General features: G+C 39.8%; 1 protein-coding gene across 1 annotated transcript in view; it reads left to right on the forward strand.

Moving 5' to 3' along the window:
- Window positions 1-20,815: 20,815 nt before the first annotated feature.
- Window positions 20,816-23,565, forward strand: part of ARHGAP24 (Rho GTPase activating protein 24) — a 153,402-nt gene continuing 150,652 nt past the window's right edge. The window contains exon 1 of the mRNA XM_062493052.1: window positions 20,816-21,010. Within this exon, the coding sequence (XP_062349036.1) occupies window positions 20,831-21,010 (180 nt within the window). The 5' untranslated portion in view covers window positions 20,816-20,830. The remainder of the gene's footprint in view (window positions 21,011-23,565) is intronic.

Here is a 23,565-nt window from a genome sequence, read left to right on the forward strand (position 1 = left end):
TCATGTTTGATGGTGTCACTCCTGGGACACTGCTTTGGAGATGTTCATCTCCCAGCACCCACAGGAAGGCTCTGAAACGTGAGTTTTACCATTTCTTACTTTCATAAAGACTGCTAGAAAAAAATGACAGATTAGCCAAAACAACGTAATAGATATTGTTAGTCCACATACAGCTAGGCAGTATTCTGTACATTATTTAGGTCCAGTAAGCAGTGAAAAAGTGCTGTGCAATAACTGGTGGAAGTACCCAGGAAAGGAAATAATTTCTAGTCTGGCAAGGGCTGTGCACCAAGCCTACAGCATTTTTGGTAGGGGAAGGAAGGGTTCCTGGTTTAGAAGAGGTATTTTGTAGGAGATTATGCTGCTCAAAATGCACACCTGGATCAGGCCTCTGGTGTCCCATGATCTTAGACTTCTGAGGAAAAGTTAGCTCCGGCACCTGAGCTCACCACTGTGGCACTGTGCTGTACCTCATTAAGGAGCTGAGCACCTTCCTGTGCCTTGAAGCTGAGTGTCTTAGGTTGGAGGGATTGTATAGAAATAAGCCAAAACTCAGTGTCTGAGACCTGTGAGGCCACTCAGTTATGAGCGTAAGTTAATTAGTATTTTGGGGGGAAAATATGGCATCTGTGATAACAGTGTATTCAATGAGTGATTTGGTTTTGAGCTGCAAGAACAGTGCTCTTCTTTTTGTACTTTTTCCTTGGAGAAAGAATTTAGAATTTTTCTTCTGAGTCGTGGAGGTGCCACGTGCTGGACTATAGTGCATGTGACAAGTTTCCCCTGGGTCATGTACCTGAAAAACAGAGTAATGTGTGTGCAGTGTCATGTGCATGTGTCCTATGGTTCATTCTTCTCTGAGGATCAGAGCTCCATAGTGGTGAGAGATGGTTCATGTGCATTTTATGCAAAGCAATCCTGTACTCAGAAAATTCACGTGATGCTTCTTGTTAAATCTACATCTCTCTCTCATGGAACACTTTTTACTGTGTTACTGAGCTTTGTTAGGTGTTGGAGAATTTCCTAAAAACATGATCAAGTAAGCAGATTTGCGTGGGGAGATTGCTGACAGTTTCAGACAGTATATGTTGGGTATTGTCCATGGCATGACAGCACAGCAGTCTTGGATGCTAACTTGAAAATATTTAGTGTGGAGCTGGTGGTAGGAAGGTTGGTCTGTAGATTAATGGGAAATTGGTATCTGTGCTTAAAAAATACAGTGAGACCTTAAGCTTGGAAACAGGCTGTATGTTCTGTTGGAGGTCTAGAAAAAGTAGATTTTTGTGTGTTTTCAGGAGCACTAAAAACACAGCTTTTTTGGCAGCTGCTATACAGATTGTAAGCAATGAAGGGTTGAAGTCTTATCACAAAGCCGGAAAGATGATTTATTGGTAATGTCAAGAAATCAATCACTGAGCCTAATAAGCCAGTTAAACAAGCTTTTCACTTTGGGTATGTTTAAAAGCAAGGAGACTTGAATGGTTCTTGTTGATAAACTTGGATGCCTAGACAGATTGCTTAGAAACTGATAAGAGCAAATAGTTTGTTCTGAGACTTATTGAAAGTAGAACAGAAAGAAAATGTTTTTTGGCTAGCCTGTCATTTGCAGGGGGTTTTTTATTATTTTTTTTGGCTAATAAGGTAGGAAAAAGTAAAAGTAGTGTGTAAATTGGGACATGGTCCTGTAATTTTTTTCCCCTTTAATGAGCCGTTAAAATTCAACAGAGCTCTTTGGAGAATGTTTTTAAGCACTAACTTGTCATATTTGTGGTGGTGGTAGTGCTGAAACACCTCTACAAAACAAATGGGTGTTCAGCTGAAAGCTTGTGTGAAAATATGTTAGTATTGACCAAGTTGTCATTAAAAGGTTACAGAATTCTAGGATAGAAGATACTCATTTGCCATCCTGGGACAAAAAAAGCACAGGGTAAAATTACTGATGGCTTGGAGTGGTCCGAGTATTTTTTTTTTTTTTTGCTGGCACTGTTTAATGTACCGCATGACATAGAATATATATGTCAATAAAATTTTCATTTTAATTGGTTTAAATTACCTTTGGAATAATAATAAAAAAGCTTTACTCTTAAGTAGTATCTCTCTCTAAGACTTTTGGGTTCCTTTGTAACATTAGAATGTTTACTTTTCGTCATAAACATGAATTTTGTAAATCAGAAAATAAGGGATGGAAACATTTCTCACAGTAGGTGTTCTAGAGATGGGGCAATAATACTAAAGTACTTTCCTTTGAAGTGGAGAATGGGGAAGAAGGCCTTGGTTTTAGCCATTTGTACAGGGCAGCATTGAATACCCTTGATAAAGTGTTCTTGTTCAGGTTAGGAGTCCATGGACAAGGTGACAGGGATTTTTGTTGCATGCTTTGTGTGTTTATAGATGCATCAGTGCTACTCTGGTTTAGACATCCTCAAAACACTCCTTGATCTGTTGTTGGCAGCTCCTGCCAGTTGTATCTAGCTTTAAATTTGGCTTTGTAAGTGAGTTATAACTTCTTTGTTTGACTTGGCACCATTTCGTCAGCTAACAAATGACTTTCAGATGTTTGTGATTGATTCTTTTTGCCATATCATTACATTTTTTAGCATTATATATTTTCTTATGCACAGTCTAAAAGTGCTTAATTTTCTCATAACGTTTTTCTACCAATTTATCTTTTGTCCCCCATTGATCTGCCATAGTCAATGCTAGTTTGCTCTGGGAAAATCTTGTAAAATTACCTTGATTTGCAGAGAGGTAAGTTAATGTGGCTGTCTGCAAAATGATGTGTAAGACTATAGTTCTACAAAACTTTCTGTTGAAAGTGAATTGTGGAGTCTTAAACATGTTACAGGAAAAATAAGAGACTTTGAGCTGCCTCCTCGAAATGTGTCATTGTTGAACTGTTTTAGAAATTGTTATTCTGGTTGTCTGTATAGATGAAAAATTTAGATGGAAATACGAATTATGTCATTTGCAGAGCTGAAGGTGGGCAGAAATCTCCTTGGTAGTAGAAAATCATTAATTTCCGTGTCTTTTGTACCACCTCACCTTACTCAAGCTGGCACTTCCTGCATTTGCTTCTTCTTAATTGTCATGCTCAATGTCATTTAGTAGCATGAATGTGTGACTCCACACTGCTTTTAAACTTTTTTTAGGCATTTGTGGAAAGAAAATATTAAATGTGGCAAGTGTGTAAGTGTTCCCTTGAAAGAAAATAAATTCTCTGCAGTCAGCAGACACTGTAGTGTAGTGTTATTGATCACAAACACCAAGCACAACCAAGCAAAATATTGTATTTTGTCTTGCTGTAGAACTTGGGAAAATACTGCATAGTTCAGGGTTGGTATTTTACAGAAGCGCTTCATTAATTTGAGCATGTGGGATGGGGGAATGGAAAGTTGAGTAAAGTGATTGCAAATGATCTTAAGTGTTTTAGTGCCTTGAGAATTTTCTTAAATGTTATGATGAACTTGAAACTGCTGCTTTTTCTCAAGCCATGATGAAAGTGGGTCCCCCATTGTTTCAAATAACCACCTGTAGATTCCTGTTACCAGTTAGGATTTGGTGCAAAGTTTTAAAAGCCACATAAATAGGCTTAAGCATAAAAAAATTATAAAGTACCTTATGAATGGTTCAGTCACTTCTCAGTTATTAATTTACAACTGAGATCTTCAGGATAGTTTAGGCTTTTTTGCAGAGTTGTACTAATTTTATGGTGGGTTTTTTGCAGCTAAAATGGACAAAATGTCAATCAGGAAAGTTTTAGTTGCTGTCAAAGTACAAAAAACTCTTGCAAGCTGATGGTTGAATACAGTGTACTGTAATAAGAGCAGATTTTTATCATTCTTGACTGGCCCATTTGTGGGTGTGAAGGACTGTCAAATGAAAAAAGTCTTCTGTGGAGGACAGAGAAGCTCTGACAGATCTTCCAAGAGTCTTTGTGTTTGTAACTACCTGAGAACTGGTTGTAATTGCAGACTCCATGTATGATGGAGCAGAAGAAATAATATTTCATTACTCTGTGTGTTCAGTCAGGTGATGTACTGGGCGGCAGGTTTAACATGGGAGAGGGCTCTGAGAATTTCATTAGCAGGTTTAGGATATGTTTTCATGTGTGATAAAATTGTGGGCCTTTCCCACTGAGCAGCTCCTGTCCTTTCTCTGTAGCAGGATTTTGCCACATTTGCTTTCACACAGGTTCTTAAAAATTGCCAGAGACCCAGTGGCTGCTGTGCAGAAAACTGGGGACAGTTAGGTGTGGATACTTAAGTGCTTCCAGCACTTTTTATGGACTTGGTGTTATTCAGCATGTTGACCTGCTGTAGAGGTTGGTGGAATCAGCTCCATGAGCCATACTATTTTACCAATGTATCTTGGCACATCTTTCTTTCAAAAAGAGGTATCACCACTGGACTTGGTATTGATGTTGTTACCTTAAGTGTTGCTGACACTATCTTGGTGTTCTGTTTGCATGAGGGATCTGGTTCATTGCCAGAAGATCTGTCTGCTCTGGGCTTTTGATAGGTGAAGTAATTTTTCCCTGAAGAAAACTTCCATTTATATTGTGTTCGATATCTACTGAAACCAAATAAAAAGGACAGAAAAAGTATTACTGAGAAAAAAAGGCAACACATACCAATAAAAGAAGAATCAGGTGAATTGAGTAAAATAATCTCAGTAGAGTATTGAGTCAGTAGTGAGTTGAAAAATGTGCTACACATTCTTATGGTAATTCCGCTTGTTTGTGACAATCTGCAGACTGAAAGAGGAAAACTGCCTGCAAATAAAGTCATGCAGTTCATGGAATAAAAATTCTTTTAATTGTTCACAGGTAAAAATGCTTATCATTACTGCTCTTTTGTCTACCACACATCCGCTGGTTTCTTCATATGCTTAAATATTTTTGTTTGACCTGTACAGTGTAGGTGATGCCATAATAAAATGGGATGGTTTCTTTCCATAGAGTGGACTTCATTAGTGAGATGGTTTGCAGAATTATTACTGTCGCTTTTGGATTTAGGCAACTGTCATCTGGATGACAGAAATGTTTTAGTACTATTCAGAGCATCTTTTTATAGTGCAAATTTGGGTGCAGGTGTCAAGCATGGACAAGCTGAATTTGTGTTGAATGGTGTACACGAATTTCTGGCTCTGAGGAAATTATCTGGTGCAGGAGTAGTCCTCACTGAATTCTTGGAGGCTTTTTCCTCGCAGCACAAAGGTGGTGCTTGTTTTTGTTCTCTGAACAAGGGGCTATTTGCTCACTCAGGATTGTTGTGGGAAGGGTAACTTTGGTTTATGTTGCTGCCAGAGATATTCCCGATGTATTTCTTGAGCTGCTGATTTGTGTGCTTTAGTGAGCTGAGGTGTGCCATCCTCCCTTTAAAGTTGTTTTTGCTCCTTGCTGTTTGCACCCTTCCAACATTTGTGGAATGTTTTGTGTTCTTGGCTGTCAGGGTGTCAGTCCAACCAAATGCTCATCTCGGTTTCCCTGCCCTGAATGCCTGCCAAGCTGTCTTTGTTGTTTCCAGTGGAGAAAAATGAAATTTGGTAAACAAGATCTTGATGCATTGATACAGTGTATTATTTTCCGTGTTGAATTGGAAAGTGAGTTTGCAAATAGCTTGTTATGTATTACAACTGTTAGGGAACTTAGTGGAGAAAAAAGATTTATATTTATTCTGTTTTCCTTCCAGGCTATTTTTATCAGAGAAGGCAAATAGTGTTTTTTCAAATGTGAATCTTGCAAGAAATAGCTAAGAGTTGCAGTGTCTTCTCTGTTCGTTCTGTCCTTCAAATGTGATTTTTGCAGTTCTCATGAGGATCAGATTGTCTTATAAATCTTAAAGGTAAGATGTCTGTCCAAGAGCAATCACTTCACTACCTCAGGATAGGAAGGGAAAATTCATGTTAGTTTTGACAAAATCTGAGTTTTGCAAATTATTCCATCACTTCCAAATTACCACTATCTGAGCCTTCTTTTTTTTTCTTCTTCAAGGTCACTGGTACAGGCTATTATGGTTTTGCTTTGTAGATTTAAGCTTGAATGGGCTGCTTGAATGGTAGGTTCTTCTGGAAATCAGGACCATGAAGTGAATTATGCCAGGATGTTCCCCAGATCCCAGACTTGAGATATCTTTTGGGAAACCCCAGATTCCTTGGCAGTCTCTCAGGAAATGTCACGGTGCTGTGAGAGCTACTTGCAGCCTTCCTTCCTTACAGGAAAAATAAAATAAAATTCTGCAGTGAACCATAGTAAAGATGATAAAACCAGCTTTGTTTCTAGAAGGCTGTGTTGAAATCTTAGAACTGTTTCTGATTTTTTTTTTCTTCATTCCATTGTGTGCTGTGCTGCTTATTGTGGGATTTTTTCCAGCAGAAATTTGCTCCACTCCCCCCCCCCCCCTTTTTTTTTTTCCCTGGTGGTTGTGTTTTTTCGGTGTGTATTTCTAAACTAATTCAGATAACTTGGGATTCGAGTTTAGGGTATCTAATGCGTATTTGCCACAGAGAAGAGCTGGAATACATATTAAAAATATTTGGCTTTCATGATATCCAGATGTGTCTAGACCTTCCTTTGTCTATCAGCTGTGGTGACAGCATCTGTTTTCTTCTTTTCCTTTCACTTTGTGTTCTTCACAGTTGAGTAATTCAAAGGATAAATTGTGGCTTAGTCCTCCGTATAAACTGTGATGTGGGGACATGGTCAGGTTCCCTTCAGCATCTGCTCTGAGTTGGAGTTGAGGAGTTCTGCCTGCACAGAGGAGCTGTTAAGTGTGTCACTTTTTTATGCTGTTGGGTTCCTATTTGTGCAATCACTGCTTGATTTTGAGAGTATGTTGTAAAACTAATGTAATAAATAATATAGTGTGTGTTCACTTTGAGGATAATGGAATGGATCTGAAATAATGAGTTTAAATGAAAAGTAGGACTTAGATTCACCTTTGAGAGGAGAAAAGCCTGAGAGAGGTGAGGGGGGTTCTTGACAATATGCTAAGGCTCAATAAGAATGCAGTCATAATTGCACATTTAACAGTCTTAAAATGATGCTTCTCATCTTCTCAGGAGCTCTTATGTGTACTTGAGCTTGTACCTGGATTTGGCAGTGATTCACATACAGAAATTTACTACTAGGTGATTGCCATGACAAATATATCTACTTCTATTTTATATATAGTTATTAAATTTCTGTTGTGCCATTTTCTACAAAAAATTGTGTACCCATGGTAGATCTTGTCACTCTTATTACAGGACCAGCAAATAAAATGCCCTCTTGGGACAGAAGACAGGTTTTTTTTTTTTTTTTTTTTTTTGTTACCAAAACTGTGCATTCTTAGCTCTTACCCTTCCTGGAGAAATGAACCACTTAGTGTGGACTGGAGGATTTTCTTACCCTGTTCTTTCTGGTGTACAGGTTTGCTAGGAAGTGGGGACAGAAGGTGGACTGGTTTTAGCTTCCCCTGTTTGAGAGGGGCAGGTGGAGTTTTATCCCTACCTCCCTTGCATTTCTGCACTGTTGGACCAGGTGTGGAGCTGGGAAGGGCTGAGCACAGCTGCACAGCTGTGCCAGTGTTATGCTTGGATCCCCTGCGTGGGTGTTTGTGCAGGAAAAGTTGTGTGGCTGAGAGGGATAAAGGAGCAGTAACCAAATCATTGCCTGGTAGATTCCTGGGAATGTATTTATTTCCCTTGTACAAAAATATTTACAAAGGGAATGCTTGCTCATTTGCCATTTTTGAGCAGAAGAAAATAAATCGAGGTGAAAATACAAAAGAACAGTTTGAAGAGGGGGCAGGACAAAAGGAGGTGCTTTGAAACCAGTCACACACACTCCTCTTCCACCTGCAGATTCTTGAGTGGAGAAAATGAACCTAGGCCTCATTTCTGCTCATACTAGTTTTTCAAAATGGTTTTAGAATTAAAAAAAAACCCCTCCCAAAACAAATCTACCAAAACACACTGTAAAACTATTAAAAAGTTAAAAATAAAAGCTGTTGTATCTTTATAGGTTGTTAAACAAGCTTCAAATAACAGTGTGAATTATTGCAAGTGTAATTTTCCAATTATTTGCTTAGAGAGTAAAAGATGTCCTTTTTTTATTTTATTGTTAATTTTAAAACTGCTTACTGGATCTTTTCCCACTCTGCTGGAAGAAAACATTGATTAATGTCAAGCCTAAGGATAACTTTGGTGCAGTCTCTACAAAGATCTGATAATAGTGATAGAAATTAAGGAGTAGTAGTTTGGTGATTCAGCTCTCTGTCTTGTGCTTAGCTTTAAAACTGACTGTATTTTTCAGTGAGTTTTGGTGACAGTTCCAGATGAATGCAGTCATGTCTGTCTTGTCATTGGAGTTGAGAAGGAGAGTTAGCAGTGCACAGATATTTTTAAGGAATTTGGAAATAAACTTCTTCATTAGCTGTCTGAAATCTGTCTCAATGTGAACACGATTATCTGTATGGCTAAATCAGTAATACTAGCCATATTAATGTGTTTTGGTCATGTGAATTGTCCCAGTGAAGTGTATATTTGTCTGATGAGAAATATTTGATGCTCTTCGGACATCAGAGTGAATGTGTTCTTGAGAATGCAGTGGTAATGGTTGAACTCTCAGGCTATTCACAAGATTTTTGTGCCACTGAAGGCAGAAATAATTGCTCCTTTTGAGAGGTTTCAGACATATTCTGGAGGAATATGTAAGGACTGTGTAAGGACTAAAGTATCCACTCATAGCATGGATAGACAAAATTCTGATTAATCAGCAAGTACTAGAGCAAGGTATCTCATGAAAAATTTACTTCTGCTTCCAAGTGTCTAAACTACTTCCTGCAGAGCCTACAGATAAAACTAGTTCCTGTCAAGGTATGTACCAAAGGATGGAGCTACAGAGGAAGAATCTGTTCACCATTAAATAACTTCTAATTTGTAGAAGTACTTTCAGAATAGGGAAAAAAACCAAACCAAAAAAAAAAAACAATAGACCCTGGGGAGCTGGGACTTAACTCTGCTTTTAATGTTTTGGATTTGGTCACTGTTATGTTAATATTTGAGTACAGACTAAACGTTGAGAAAACTAAGCATATATCCTGCCTGCAACACCAATTAAAGCAAGAAAGCCACCTACACTTGCTGGAGGGAATGGCTTCTTTTCACAGCAAAAAGCAGAAGTTACATTAGCAGTGAATGCACAGAAATATTTTTTGCTATGCTGTAACTACTGAAAAAATGAGTGAAGTTTATGTACTGGTGGCTGAGATGAAGGACTGCAAATGCTTGTGCTTTCGATACCTCTCTTGGTTAAATATCTTGTAGGCTTGTCTGTCTTGGGGGTGTTGGGAAAGTGATGGATTTAGTCCTTTGGTCTTGGGTTTCCTGGGGCTTCTAGTACCAAGAGGTGTACATTCTTTCCCCTTTTGTCTAATTTCCTCCCTTTGAAGTGGAGATCAGACTTCCATTGAAAACAGAGGTTGTCCAGATACATGGCATATGAACATCTGACTTCATTTGAGAGTACATGAAAGGCTTTTATTAGTTTCTTTTAACATTTCTGTCTCGTAATATCATCTTAAATCACACTCTGAAATGAAATCATAATAGTTGCCGCCTAGATTCCTTGTGTGTTGTAGAAAGCTTAATGCCTTATGTACAGGATTTCTCAAGGCCTAGCTGAGATTTCAGCTGCATTGTCTTCCATATGTTTGGAAAAAACCCTTCATCATCTGCATCCAATTTAGCAGAGAGCTGGAATGCCGGAAACATGTTTTTGTTCCTGAAGAAATAGAGCTGCGAGCAAAAGCATCTTGTTGGAGTTGTTCCTCTGTCTGTGCAAAGCGGAGATGTCCAAGTTCTAGCTGCTTTTGTTTATCTGTAGGTTTTGGTCTGTATCTCTTCAGCATGGGCTGAGCCTGGAGGGCTGTAGTGAGCCCAGGGCCCAGGACGGAGCCATCGGGCCAGCTGTGGTTCCACTTAGCTCTTGGTGCAGGGCAGAGGAGCCCTGCTGCTGCTGCTCTGCTCCTGATGCAGGTATTTGTGTGGGGATCTCATCTTCTGAATGAGCTGGCTTCTCCTGGAGCTTTCTCCCATACCCTGGCAAAGGACTCTTGGTGATGTTTGATATCTCAGTGGCTGGTACTTAGACTCTTCAGCACGCCTTGGTGCACAAGGTAGGTAGGTGATGCTGTTCTACTGCAGTGTCTAGTCACAAATAGCAACTGGATTAGCAGTTTTCCTGTTTGTTTTGCTGAAACACGTGTCAAATTTCATCATACGAAGAGGCAAAGTGTGTTCGTGCTTGTAGGCATTGATGTGTTTTGTCCAGATTCCATTACCAGCCTATTGCTGTGAAGCTGAATGCCTTCCACAAACAATGTCTGACATCTGTTATCTGTGCTGAATTGTTTTTCTCTGTGTCAACTTGAAAACTGTATGTGTAAAGTGGTTTTTTTTTTTTTTATTTATTTGAAACTTCCAGGGCATTTGACTGTTTTGTTAGGAAATGCAAGGTCAAATAAATGTTTTTGAATCTTGCTGTTTACACTTAATAGCACTGAAGCGGCACCAGCAGTATTATGTCTTTGAAACAACAAAGGATTTAGGAATAATTGAAAACAAAAAAGTGAAGAATTAGAAAAGCTTTGCCAGAGGTAATATAAGAAGAGAAGTAAGGTCACAAGACAATAATCAGGGCATCTGTTCTGCAAACCTCCCAAAGCTCTAAGTTCTTCGTGTTTTCAAGAAAACCCAACTGTTGCTACAGTGTTGTCTATTTGCACTGGCTAATCTGTTTTGTTAAAAGGTTAATTGTATTTTTCCATTTGTAAAGGTTGAAATATTGAGAACCACTGTCTGTTGTAAGAGAATCTGAAAAATCTAACTCTGACTGCATCTGTTCTAATTTAACTTGGTTCCTAAATTTGGGTGAATGATGGACCAAGCTGATAAACCAGGCAACTCTATGTAAAAAATTGCTTTCTATGGGGTTGAAATCCAGAGATTTTACCTTCCAACTTAGAAGAGTAGAGTTACGTTTCAAATCATTACCTGACCAAGAGCAGATGAGAAAGTAAGGGTGTAGTTAGGCTTGCAGATACAGAGAAAAAGGAAGTTACTAGGAGGCTGGATTAATTTATCTTAGATTGTCTTTTCTGCTGTGTCTGTTCTACAGGTTGGTTGTGAGTATGATTCCTTGGGGAAAATTGTCCATAACTGGTAGTTGTAAAATAATTGAAGTCACAGTGGTAGCTTTCACCCATCTCTACTGAACTGGCTTTGCAAACGGAATAATCTGTGGTGCTGCTTCTTTTAGCAGTCAACTCATGTAATTCATACTTTCCAGAATGCACCTTGTTCTGCCAAAATAAATCCTCAAACAGTCTGTGCTTTGGCAAATAAGGAGCTGCTTGATTTTGTGAGACACTGATTTAAGCTTCATTTTGTTTCCTGCACTGATGAAACATGTTGCTTTTGAAATGCAGGATGGTGTTGGTATAGGTAAACCTGAAGGTTCCAAGCAAGGCAAAAAAGGTGTCCTTTTCTTCTTTGTGAAAAAAACCCAACCAAACAAACAAACAAACAAAAAAATCAAGAAGGCAACGCTGCAGAGGCATGATGGTCATATGGAGAGAGATGGGGCACTTTTGGGATATTGGGTGGCAAGGCTTCTCTGCTGTTTTGGCTGCAGTAATGTGAAACAGTAAGGCCTGTCTGTCTGGAGGTGATAATCTCCTTTCCCTTGGGCATGCTGATGTTGTTCTCTGCAGATAGTGGCTTACGTAAAACACAGACTCTCCTTACTGTGAAGGGAGTTAATAAGGAAAGGTAGATTTTGCTGGTTTGTTCTTGATGCTATTTTATGCTGTTAATGACCTCTGTCATTCATAGCAGGAGAAATTTATATTCTCAGGATATCTTGCCTCTTTTAAATTAGATAAATTGAACTCTAAACATGAACATGCTCAGCACAGTCTCTGAGTAGCTACAGATCCAGGACCTGCCATCTCTGGATTATTTTTCTGAAGTCTTAGTCCTAGTTAATGTCACCCTCTCTTTTTGTAGCCTGTCTAAAACCTGGAGGGAATGTTGTTTGTTACTAGTTGGTGCCTTTAAAAAAAAAAAATCCTTTTAGGTGAATAACTTAATTTGGTTTTCCCTTTTTTTCATTTGGGGTGCAGCAATGTCAGTAGAAGATGCTTACTTGTTTTTAGCTGGCTTTCAGGTCTCTGAAGGTAACCAGTTGCTTGCTGAAGTGTTCTTGACTTCAGTTCTGGTTCTCCTTCAGCTCACATAGCACAGTAGTGACCAGAAAGAGACACATGAACTTAAAATGCTTTTAGGGAAGGCTCATTCACCTTTTTACTGTGGGCTATGATGGTGGAGTGTGAAGACTGTAGATGCAGCACAGCTGAGTTGGCTTTGCTTTTAATGGTTCCTTCAGTACAAGCTGGAGTAGTAGGTGTTAGCATCCATGCACAGATTCACCTTTTAAAGGATAATGACCCCATGAATCTATTCCATTCCCCTTATGAGTTCATTTTAGAGTCAAAGTATAGTGTTGGTATTGGTGCAGATTTAGAAATTCAGGGATGGTATTCACTTCGCTTAGAGCTTTACTGAAAAGGGCAATACCACAATGGTGTTATTTTTCATTTACTAATACATGATATTTTTTCATTTACTAAAACAATTTAGGTGGCATGACATACACACTGCTGCTTTCTGAAATGCGTAGGAAGGATTGTGGAATCTGTTTTTCTGATGTAAACTTGGTTTAAAAAAGTGAATTGTTAGTTCTTTAAGTATGAATTAATGCTTTTTCTGGGCAGAAGATGGAAGTGTTAACTACAAAGTAATGGTGCTTATTTAGAGTTGGCTTTTTCAGTGGAAAGACACACATCTGCTTTTACAAAATTTGACTATATTGTCTCCAGTATTCTAGCATGGAAATTTATGTCAGTATGGTTAATGTTTTTAAGTGACAGAGGCAATTACCGTTTACATAAAATATTTCTGAACAGCATTAAAACTATACCGATTCCTGTTTAAAAGTATGTCTATTTAAAGTTTAGGTCCTACTGGGGTTGGCATGCAGAGAGGACACAAATCTTGGCTCTGGTACTAAGTTTAGTAGGAATGGAAGCAGATGCACCTCTGAGGTTGCCAAGTTTGAGCCTTTGGTTCTGACTTGCCTGTGTTTATTTGAGTTGGGACAGTGCCAAGATACTCTCTGAGGCTGGGTGGGTGCTCACTACCTGTGTACAGTATGTGCCTGCCTGCTTGATATCCATATACTCCTCTGGATGCATACAGGACAGCTGGGAAATGGGCATGGTAATTCTGGATTTCAGTGCAGACATGGTCCTGACTCTGTCAGTTCCTCTGATACACTGAGGCAGGATGTTCCCACGTCCCCATCTGTGATGCCAAGATCCTTCTGGGGTACACATGGAAGTGGTAGAGATTTGCTTCAGAGGGGTCTCTCAGCAGATCACCAAGTGCTGCTGTTACTTGAGCTTCTTTGTACTGAAAGAGATAAACATTGCATTGTGCATAACAAAGCAAAGGGAGTAATTTTGCTTGAAATGTTCATAGCAAATATGTTCAAAATAAGTCTATGGATTTCTACTTGTCAAATGTGAAGTAATGTAAGACTTTAAAGGTCATTGTGGGCTGAGTTGAGGTGGGTTGAACCTCCCTTTTTTCCCCCTGAGGCTTCTATGGAGGCACCCAGAGATAAGGTTCCTCCTGCTCTGAACATCTGAGTATCTGCAGAGATGCTGCCAGCCAGTACTTGCTGTTTTAATCTTTTTTGCCAAAGCTGGGACTTTGCTTGGGACTACATTTGCTCTGACCAAGAGAGGAGTTTGAAGTGTGGTGCAGGCAGCAAATACTTGTCTTTCTTCTTCCCACTCTCCAGCAGCTACAAACTCTTTCTGCAGATCCTGTGAGCTCCTTTGATTTGCAAGTACTGCAGCAGATTTGGGAGGAGGTTTTTGCTGCCATAGACAAACCAGAATGCATTTTTCTGCTTGGCAGCATATTTAGTGAATGTCGCTTGTAGCATCTTAATTCTCTTGGTCAATTTTACAAGGAATAAGCAAGGCTTGAACTGATGTGAATTGGACAGCATGGGAAGTCCTGCTGTGTTGGGCTTCCTAAAGAAGCACTGAGCCTTCTTTCATTCTCAGTGATTCACTGTCAGAGGGCTGCTGACATCTGTACTCAGATATCTTTTGCCACCAGTCCTTGAGAACAAAGAGTAGTGCTAGCGATTATTTTTATACTTTTGAGAGATCATCTGTTGAAATCATGCTTGGGTACCACTCTTCTTTTGTAAATGAAGCCAGTATGTGCTGAAGTATTCACCACTCACATGTGGGATTTAAGTTACTTTTAAGCTGTTCTTATGACCGCTTTCTCCATGTAAAGTATGAAGCTGTAAACAGGGTTTATGTATTTCCAGTGTCAGATATTCAGAGGCAGTATTACCCTTTGGTTGGAAGAGACATCTGGGGTTTGGAATGTCTCTCAGCTGTTCCAGATGCTGCTTTTGACTTGCACCCTGACCTTTTCACTGCTCAGTGTTTCAGCTCCTGAGACTTATCAGCTGTTCTGCATTTTTTTGTCCATCTTGTACCACTTGACCCTTTTGGCTACCAGAGGCTCTTTATTACCTTGTCTATAATTTTTTTGAGCTTCTCCAGATAGTTACAGCTAATCTTCTGTGTGCAGTTACTGCTTGCATTGCCAGTTGTGCAGAATAAGACACTTGAAATGGGAGTCTGGGCAGAAATCTGGGAGGTTAAGGACCTTTCCATTCCAATCATAGAATACTTTTGAGTTGGGAGGGACCTTTTAAAGGTCACCTAGTCCAACCCCTCTGCAATGAACAGGGACACTTCACTTTTCTAGTTACTTTGGTAGCAGCAGCCTTGTCTTGCAACTGTGTGCTACCATGTGAGGAAAAAACTGAGGGGATACATATACATAATGGGTAATATGCAAAAGCATAACAGAGATAGTGTTATCCTTGGAAGTTGTTTCTGAAGTTCTTCAAAACCCTTTCCTGTGCTGTGCCATTTTGCAATATGTATGTATCTGTACTTGAGAAACCATACCTAGACAGGTTGTGCGCAAATGTCTGCCAGTTGCACAAGTCTTCTACAGGTGGAGTCCATCTCCACCCAAAAAGTTAGTGGGATTAGGAAGTAATGGTGAGAACCAAGTGTCTTTACTAGGTGTCAGAAGAGAATCTGTGATTAACCAAGTGCTCTTAGCTTTGAATTTTGTTATGGCTCCTGCTGCCACAGCAGTGGTGGGGGGACAAGAAAGGAGAAAGCTGCTGTGTGGATTTACACAGAATACCACTGAATGGCAAGGGCAGCAAAAGTTAAAGCTGTGAAAATTACTCCTAATGCAAATCTGGCAGTGTGATGCTGCAGTAACAGAAAGGCTGCAATTGCTTTGCTTTTACAAAACTCTGCACATGTTTACTAATGTTTGTCATTATCACAGAAAATAAATATACACATGCAGAAGTGGATGTGTTCAAAAGTACCTGACTGAATTTGTTAACTAATTCCTGTTGTAATTCACAAGAAGTTGAATGTTTTCTTATATTCTTTATAAATCCTCAAGTCCTGTTTCATTTTGGCTGTTTTTAGCTGTGTTTGAATTCCTGTAAGAAAACAGTAGGCTTTTAAAGGTTTGGCTGGACTAAGAATTTGTTAGAAGGTTCTTATACAAAAATGCAAATCAGATGACCAAGGCCTCAGTTTTCTGGCAAAATTATTGGGTCTTGGTTTTGAACTGATCTCAAAATGTATGGAAAAGTAATGGATGTCTTTCCCTCGGGTTCACCAGGTAGTGAATATCACCTGCTGCAGTTTGACTGCTGATAATGTCTCTCGCAGTTTGTTGCATGGGGAGTAATTGTTTAGGCCTTGGAATTAAAATTCTTTCAAGTAAATATATTCAGGCTGTCCCTGTTAGGACAAAAGGGAGAGTGAAGAATGCAGGACAGCCAGATGACCTGTACCGAGGAATGTTACTGCCAGTGGTACAAGAGGTTTCTGAGATGTCTCGGAAAACCTTTTGGATAAATGTATAATGTCTGTTCTAAAAGTTTGTGGAGGAAGGCTGCTGGCAAGTGCACTGCTGCAGGTTTTGGAAAAGAGCAAGATAGGAATGCTGTAAAATCTCTCCTTGCAGTGACAGAAACTGAGATGTGCTCCATGTGATGTAAAAATGCTAAGCACAAACAGAAAGTTAGCTCTCTCATTAAGTACGTTTTTGCATCTTTGTCATGTTTTTCCTTCCACGTGCAGTTTCCCATTGACACAACAAATGGGTAGCAATTGATTTGAAGTACCCTGATGTGGGAAATAGGCCAGTCTTCTGCTTCCTGCAGCAGTTGCTTACAAGTTCATGCCTCTGTTGCAGCAGAGATTCAGGTGTCTTGGGATGTCTTACTAGCAAGATGAATGCTGACAGTGTTTTTTGCATACTAAATGATTTTAAGAAGTTGCTACTCAGCAAGACTAAACTGAAAGGAAACTCACTGGTCAGAGGCAGCAACTCTGTACCTGAAATATACCAATAAACTCAGGTACTTTATGCTCTGTATAGTTTGTTCTGAGTAAGGAGAAGGGAACCCAAAATGGGACGTCACTTGGAAGGAGGTGTAAGTGTTGACGTATTAATCTAATTTTACATAGCACCATTGTGTCACAAAGACTTCTATGAATTTTGCGTGTGTATATGTATATGAATGCAGATACATTCATCAATAACCAAGCCAATTGTTGCTGCAAAATTGCAGCCTCTTACTGGCTATCTGTCCTCATGTCTGGTGTAGAGAAGTCATGTCTGTGCAGTTTTATGTATGTCTGCTCTTTTGTGAGAGCAAGGGAATTAGCTGAGACAGGCTGAAAGAGTATGAATCTGGGGCAGACACTCCAGCAGCTTCCCATATTTATCCATTTTGTGCTGGGCTGACATTGGGCTGCAAAGAACAGTATTTGAGCAGTAGCAAAGATGAAGAGTTACTGGAAGTGAACTCTGCTGATTTTTTTTGCATGCTTGAAATGTGCTATCTTGGACACGAGAAATTTCAGTGAGAAGAAAAACATTGACTGCAAACCACCAGGGTTTCTTGCCAAACAGATCATCTTCGTGCAGTCCTGTGACTATTCTTGTAACTGGATTTGGTGTGCTTTAATGAGTTTCTCTGACTGTTTCCTGGCAGAATGCTGGGATCTGGGGGAGATGCCCAATTTCATAATTGAAGTACTGAGTGGCAGCTGAGGAGAAACACTTCCCTGCTTTCTGTGCCTGCTGCCGGCACAGACCTTCCACACTGGCAAGGAGAACACAAGTGCAGTTAGTTGCCTTCTAGACAGACCAGTGAGAGAGGCAAGTGGCTTTATGGGAGCAGAAAAATGTTGGATTGAGGCCAACAGTGGTAGATGGTGATGGTCTCCATGGGCCGGGAGATGTTGATGCAGAGCCAATGTGTCAGGGAACATTTCTCACTTTGTTTGCTTTGCACTCCTGATGTCCAGACAAGCCCAGGAGTGTGAGCCCACAGGCAGCCCCAAATGGATATATTGTGTAGAATTTATTCAGTTCTGATCATTACCTAACTGGAGGCTGGCCAAGTCAGTAGAGTTGACTCTGGCAGCAAGTACAAGTTGTGTTTCCTGTTGAGAAGATGAGTTTGAGGAATATTCTCATTTAGTGCTGAAAATGCATGGCTTTCTGCCTCTTCTTATGAGACCGAGAGGACTTGGAGTATGTTGATGTAATTCCACACTTTGTCATGTGTTGTTTACATACTGTTTGCACCTCGCTGTTCTCTGCACCAGTGCCAGCACCCTGATATTTCTGCAATTTATTTTTATGATCTTAGTGTTGAAACAGCTGTAAAAACAAGTAGTGAAAGTGAGCCAGCTGCTGGAATTTCTGATTCCAAGTCTGGTTTGTAGTAGGCAGACATTGAAAGGGAAGGATATATGAAAAAACAACAAGTAAACTTAATCTCAGGACTAAATGCAAACAAGTTGGTGGCTGAATTTTTAATTGCTGAAGAGAATTAAATCACTAATGAATGAAATAATGTAGCTGTTTTTTGAACAGAGCATGTCTTAGTATATATTACTACTTTAAAGGAGGTCTTACACTGTCCTGTGAAGACTTGGGAGCAGTAGGCCTGTTGTCTCCCATACACCTCATTTGTTTTAGTATTGTAGAAATAGTTAGAAATTTTACCAGACAAAGAGATGGAGATGTATTAACATCTTCCTTGGCTAGATAAAAATCCATTTACTTACTTTGTGCACTGGTTTCAGCACCGTTGGCATGTGACTTTGTGAAAGAAAATAAAAAATAGCCTTTCATCCAAGCATCTAATTGTTTTTGACTTTGGTATTTAGATTCTTGTTTATGGTCCAAGTGTAATAGGGACCTAATGTCTTTAGCACTGCAGTGATACACATAGATAGTGTATTTAAACTCCTTTGTCCCTGCCTTGAGGCTTGCCCCGTTGGCAGAGATGAGCCGAACAGCTTAGCAGCTGTGCACCAGGGAGCACAGGGTGGCCTGCGGGTAATGATTGTGTTCCTTTTTTTCAGTTGCAGTAATTTACCTGCTGTTTACAAGGTTTTCCATAAAATATTTGCTCATTCACTTTATAAAGCTACGAGTTGGAGCGCTGTTTCTTGGCATCTACTTTGGTCCAGCCAAGACCCAGCAGCATCTAAGAGATTGCTGCTTGTGTTCAGAAAATGCAAATTGTGAGTTGGGTGCATTTCCTTTTGGAGAGAGGGTGGTGTGGTCTGAGGACTTGTCAGCTGGCTCCTTCTCGCAATTGTAACTACATTCACACACACACACACACACACAAATCTTTATCTGCTCTGCAGAGAGCCAGACTATTTGTATGGTTTGTGGTGACACTTGGCTCAGGTAAATCCCCAATTGCAGGTGTTCTGGGTGACTCCAGGTGAACTCTAAAGAGACAGGAGAAAGATTTCCTTTCTCTGAGAAGAATACCAAGTGATTAAAGTTTTGACCCTGCAGTTTATACTTTGCTGAAATCTTTGTGCTTGTGTTGAAGCTTGTTAACCTCAGTGGCACCTCAGGGCAGTGAGTAGTTGTAATCATGGCAAGCAGATTCCAGGATCCTGCCCACAGCAGGGACGTGAAAACAGACTGTGTGTGAGTATTAAAAGAAAAAGCTGTAAACACCTAATAGAGATGGCAGCTGGAGAAGTTGTTGCACAGGGGTTGTGTGAGCAGTAAGAAGAAAGGAGCTAAAGGAAGAAAGGGCTGCAAAAGCCCTTCTGATTAGAATCTATTGATCCTTCTTACATTGTGATTTATTTTATGATGATGTAACACTATCTATTAATTTTCAGAGGGATGGCCTTATCTGTCAAATGAATGTGTTTTTCTGCATTTCTAGTCTGCCTTAGAATCTGAGTACATCCCTTTGCAATGCTGATTCCCATTCATGATGTTCAGTGAACGTATTGTTGCTGCGTAGGGGACCCACAGCAGGAGTGCCAGGCTTGGACTCACTAACACACTTTGTCAGTGTGAGAACATGAAGCTTCAGTCTTGATATTCTTAGTCAGGGATGTCTGCTGCCTGCAGTGTCACGAATACTTAATTATTCTCCCAACCTGACGTTTGGAAAAAAATTTTCCAAGAAGCCAGCTTTTCCAGGCCCTAACACCTGTCTAAGATCCTGATGAGGCAAGAAGAGATTGCCAGTGGCAGTCTGGAAAGAAGAGAAACATGTTGTTCTTCAAGCACTTCCAGACTGTGAAATCTCACCATTGATTTTGCACTGCTGTGTTTGTGGTCATAGTCACAGTTTGGTATAAACTCTTTGGCACATGTAGATTTTAGTTTGATTTGTATTTTAACTGGAAATATCAGAATTTGCAAATTAAAATCCTGTGTTTGTGCCCTAGACTTAACAGGGGATCAGGAAAAGCTTTTTGACCATGAAGAGTGAGCATATTACTACATAATTATATGTACAAAATCCATCAGGAAGAGTCATGACTATCCCGAAATGGTATAGTTTTAATAAGGCCAAAATCCTGTGTGAAATTTTGTCAAGTTTAGTTCCAAATATCAGCTCTAGTTTTGACATAGTTCTTGTGCCTTAAGATGGGCCAAAATCCTTCATGAATTGCCAAGTATCTGTAACAAGTGTCTGGGCACACACTCACTTTAGGCAGGTTTGTATGAGGTGATGTGCAACTCTTCTTGCATTTACTGTCCCCATTCCTTTAAATGGACTTCAGTAAAACGAGGAACAACAACAAAAAAAACTCCTGCTTGTCTGGTGGGGTAAAATAAAGCTTGGGTGAAACAGAGGCTTTTTTTAACATTCCCTCAAAGCCCCAAGCCTGCCAAAGAATTTTAACTGGGGACTTCCAGTAGCTTTCCTTAGTCTGAGGAAGTAGTTTAAGTTCATTCCTTGTTACTGCCTGTAACCCAGCAGAACTCAAGAAACAGCTGATGTCTTCTTCAGTGCTGGTCAAAATGTCTTGCACAGCAGTTGAACAAAAGTTTTGCCTCTTGCCCACATGTTAGCAGTTCATTATTATTTTAGTATTTTATAGGTGGGCAGTAATTCTCTCAGCTGATGGGGTGCTGGTATGAGAACAAGCAGGCAGGTGGCAAACGCTTTTCTAACACACTTTTGTGGCCGAGGTGTGTTTCTTTTCCAGCTGTGTTGAAAGGAGAGAGTTACTGCCCGGATAATAATCTAATTATTTTACCTTTTCCTCTTGTTTGCCCAACAGGAGAGCTGCCCATTCCCAGTATGGAAGAACACAATGGCTCTTCAGAGACTCCTGCCCTGAGCCAAGGCCGGCACATTGCCATCAAGTGTGGGTGGCTGCGGAAGCAGGGGGGCTTTGTCAAGACCTGGCACACGCGCTGGTTTGTCCTCAAGGGGGACCAGCTCTACTACTTCAAAGATGAAGATGAAACCAAGCCCTTGGTAAGTGAAAGGAGGAGATAGGATAGGTTAGGATGGGAGATCGGGGAGAAAAGTAAAGTCAATGCAAGCAGAATTGTCTGGAGTTTAAAGCACTGAAGTTCTCCATCTCTGTCACTGACTCAGTGTTGGATTTGGGGTTTTGATTACACTGAGTCAGGTCCTGGCAGTTAATGTGGTTTCCCCATCAGACTTATTTCTAAAACTTCCTTTCCCAGGTCAGGTTTTCTCATTTCTGCATTTTAAAAGGAGAGAAGTATACAGGAAGTTCAAGTAGCAAAAATCATCAGTCAGATGGACTCGACTGAGGCTGATGAATAAGCTGTATCTGAAAAGATTGTGCCTGGGTTTTTTTTTTATTTTTTCTGCTTACTATGCAGAGTATCCCTGCTTTGTGTCTTCCCAGATAAGATCCTAGCCTGAATACATTGCCATCTGTAATATGGAACAAACTGGTGTCCAGCTGCCTGGTTCTGTTGGGGTGATTTACTGCTCCTTAACCCTCATCTCTTTTCCTATTTATTTAGCTTTTTCACCAGCATGCTTCAGGGCTGCCTATCCCCAGAGTACCATAGGAGTAGAGTTAAACAGTGCTGCCTCTTGGGTCGGAGGAGGCCTGAGCCTCTTTGATTGTAAGGATCTCATGCTAGCACCTGCAGGGGTATGGTAGTCTCATGTGTTAATGATTTTCCAGATGTTTGTGACTTTAAAAAATAAAGCTTTGACATCTGTGAGTTGCTTCCATGAAGGTACTAAAATACGATCATCACACCCATATTTTTTATGGTTACTAAATTTCTGATCGTATACATTTTGTATGGAATTTCACAGGGAGTTCTCAGAGATGTAAAACACATCTAATCCAGCTTCCTGTATGGAACAGGTCATGACACTTGGCTGAGCTTTACAGCTTACATTATAGTGCATGTGTTGAGATGAGTATTCAGTCTTGAAGAAATGGTTTCCAAAGTGTGAGTTAATTTCAAAGTACCTGTTTCACAGCCTAGGTAGCTGTTTTCCCATAAAATTCTCTCAGGCAGTATATGTTAATCATATAACACACTGTATATTTGCACAAATTATATGATACGATGGCTACTTTGAATATGAAATAGTTAATAATTTCTGGGAATACAACATATCTTCCACTATATATATATATATATATATATATTTCTCATCAAGAGTGTAAAAAGCGACTGTCAAAATAAAATGTTTGTGCAACAGATCGTGGTTTTCCAGAATATAACTCTGCTTCCTAGCACTTCATATCTGCGAAGATTTAATGGCTTTTTAAGAGGTGCCCCAATGCTGTGTTTCATGGAACTTTCTACAGCTCAGAGCCCAAATTGTCGTCTTGTCCATCTGCTGCTGACCTGTGGGATGGCTTCAGAATATCCTTTTGACTTTGCTGCTTCCCTTTGGTCAAACTGAGGTGGTGATTCTGATCTGATACTTGTGATGGGTTAGGTAGCATCTTATGAAATAACTAAAAGCTTATTTGAATTTTTCACTTTGGTCTCAAGCAAGTTCATAAAGAAATACAAAATATGGTTGGAGAAGTGCTGAGAAAAGTGTAACTTAAAATATGCCAAGGGGTTTGGAAAATTAATGGGCCTGTCCATATTAGGCTCAGTCAATAGCTCACCTTGGTGTAACTTTTGAAATGTTTCTGAAGCAAACTACACAAGTGTCAGTGCCTGAAATATGTCCTGGGTTCAATGCCATGTAGAGAACTATTTTTTTCCCATTACATTGAAGGGTTTGCTGCATTAACTGTGACAAGAAAATCACTATGACCTTCTGGGAACCCTGTTGTTCTTGCTGTGGAGAGCTAAAGCCAAGAACTCAACTGATAACATGAATTTTCAGTGCACAAGGATATTAGGAAATGGCAAGCATATTTTGTTATATTGGATCTGTTTTTAGGATAAATACCTCTTTGTTTACTACTGGATGGTACAGTATGTACAATTTACGGATGTACAGTAATTCTTTTAGACAGTTATGTAATGGAAGAAAGTTAATGAGGTTTTGTTCCAAATCGGATTGTAGTTTTTATTTTGCTTGCTGGTTGGATGTGTTTGGAAGGAGGCAGATAGCAGTGATTACTTGTACTGAGGAATATTCTAATTGTACACCTTGTGTGTGTGTGTGTGTCTGTGTGTATATATATATATGTGTATATATATATATATATATATATAAGGTGGAAGAACTACAGTAGGAGAGGACAAGATAAGCCAGAGAGCTTATGTTCAGAGCTTATATTCATGTTAATATGAATTGGAGAAAAGCAGAATCCAGTTTCTGGTGCAAATTCAGCAGGTGTCCTGAGCACCAGTCTGCTTAACATTTGGGCTTGGCTTCTGTTCAGCCTATAACAGATATTATGTCATGATGTTTGTGTTTCTGAAAGTGAGGGAGATGTGAACGGAACTGAATTTTAGAAAAATGCTATCATCTGTCAGACCTTATTCTACAAGTGCCTGTGTATAATGGGAGTAAAGAGGAGGAGCATTTTGTGTCTAAACTATCAATAAATGCTTCAGAATTCC

Source organism: Cinclus cinclus, chromosome 5 (assembly GCF_963662255.1).
Source record: "Cinclus cinclus chromosome 5, bCinCin1.1, whole genome shotgun sequence".
Classification (NCBI taxonomy): Eukaryota; Metazoa; Chordata; class Aves; order Passeriformes; family Cinclidae; genus Cinclus; species Cinclus cinclus.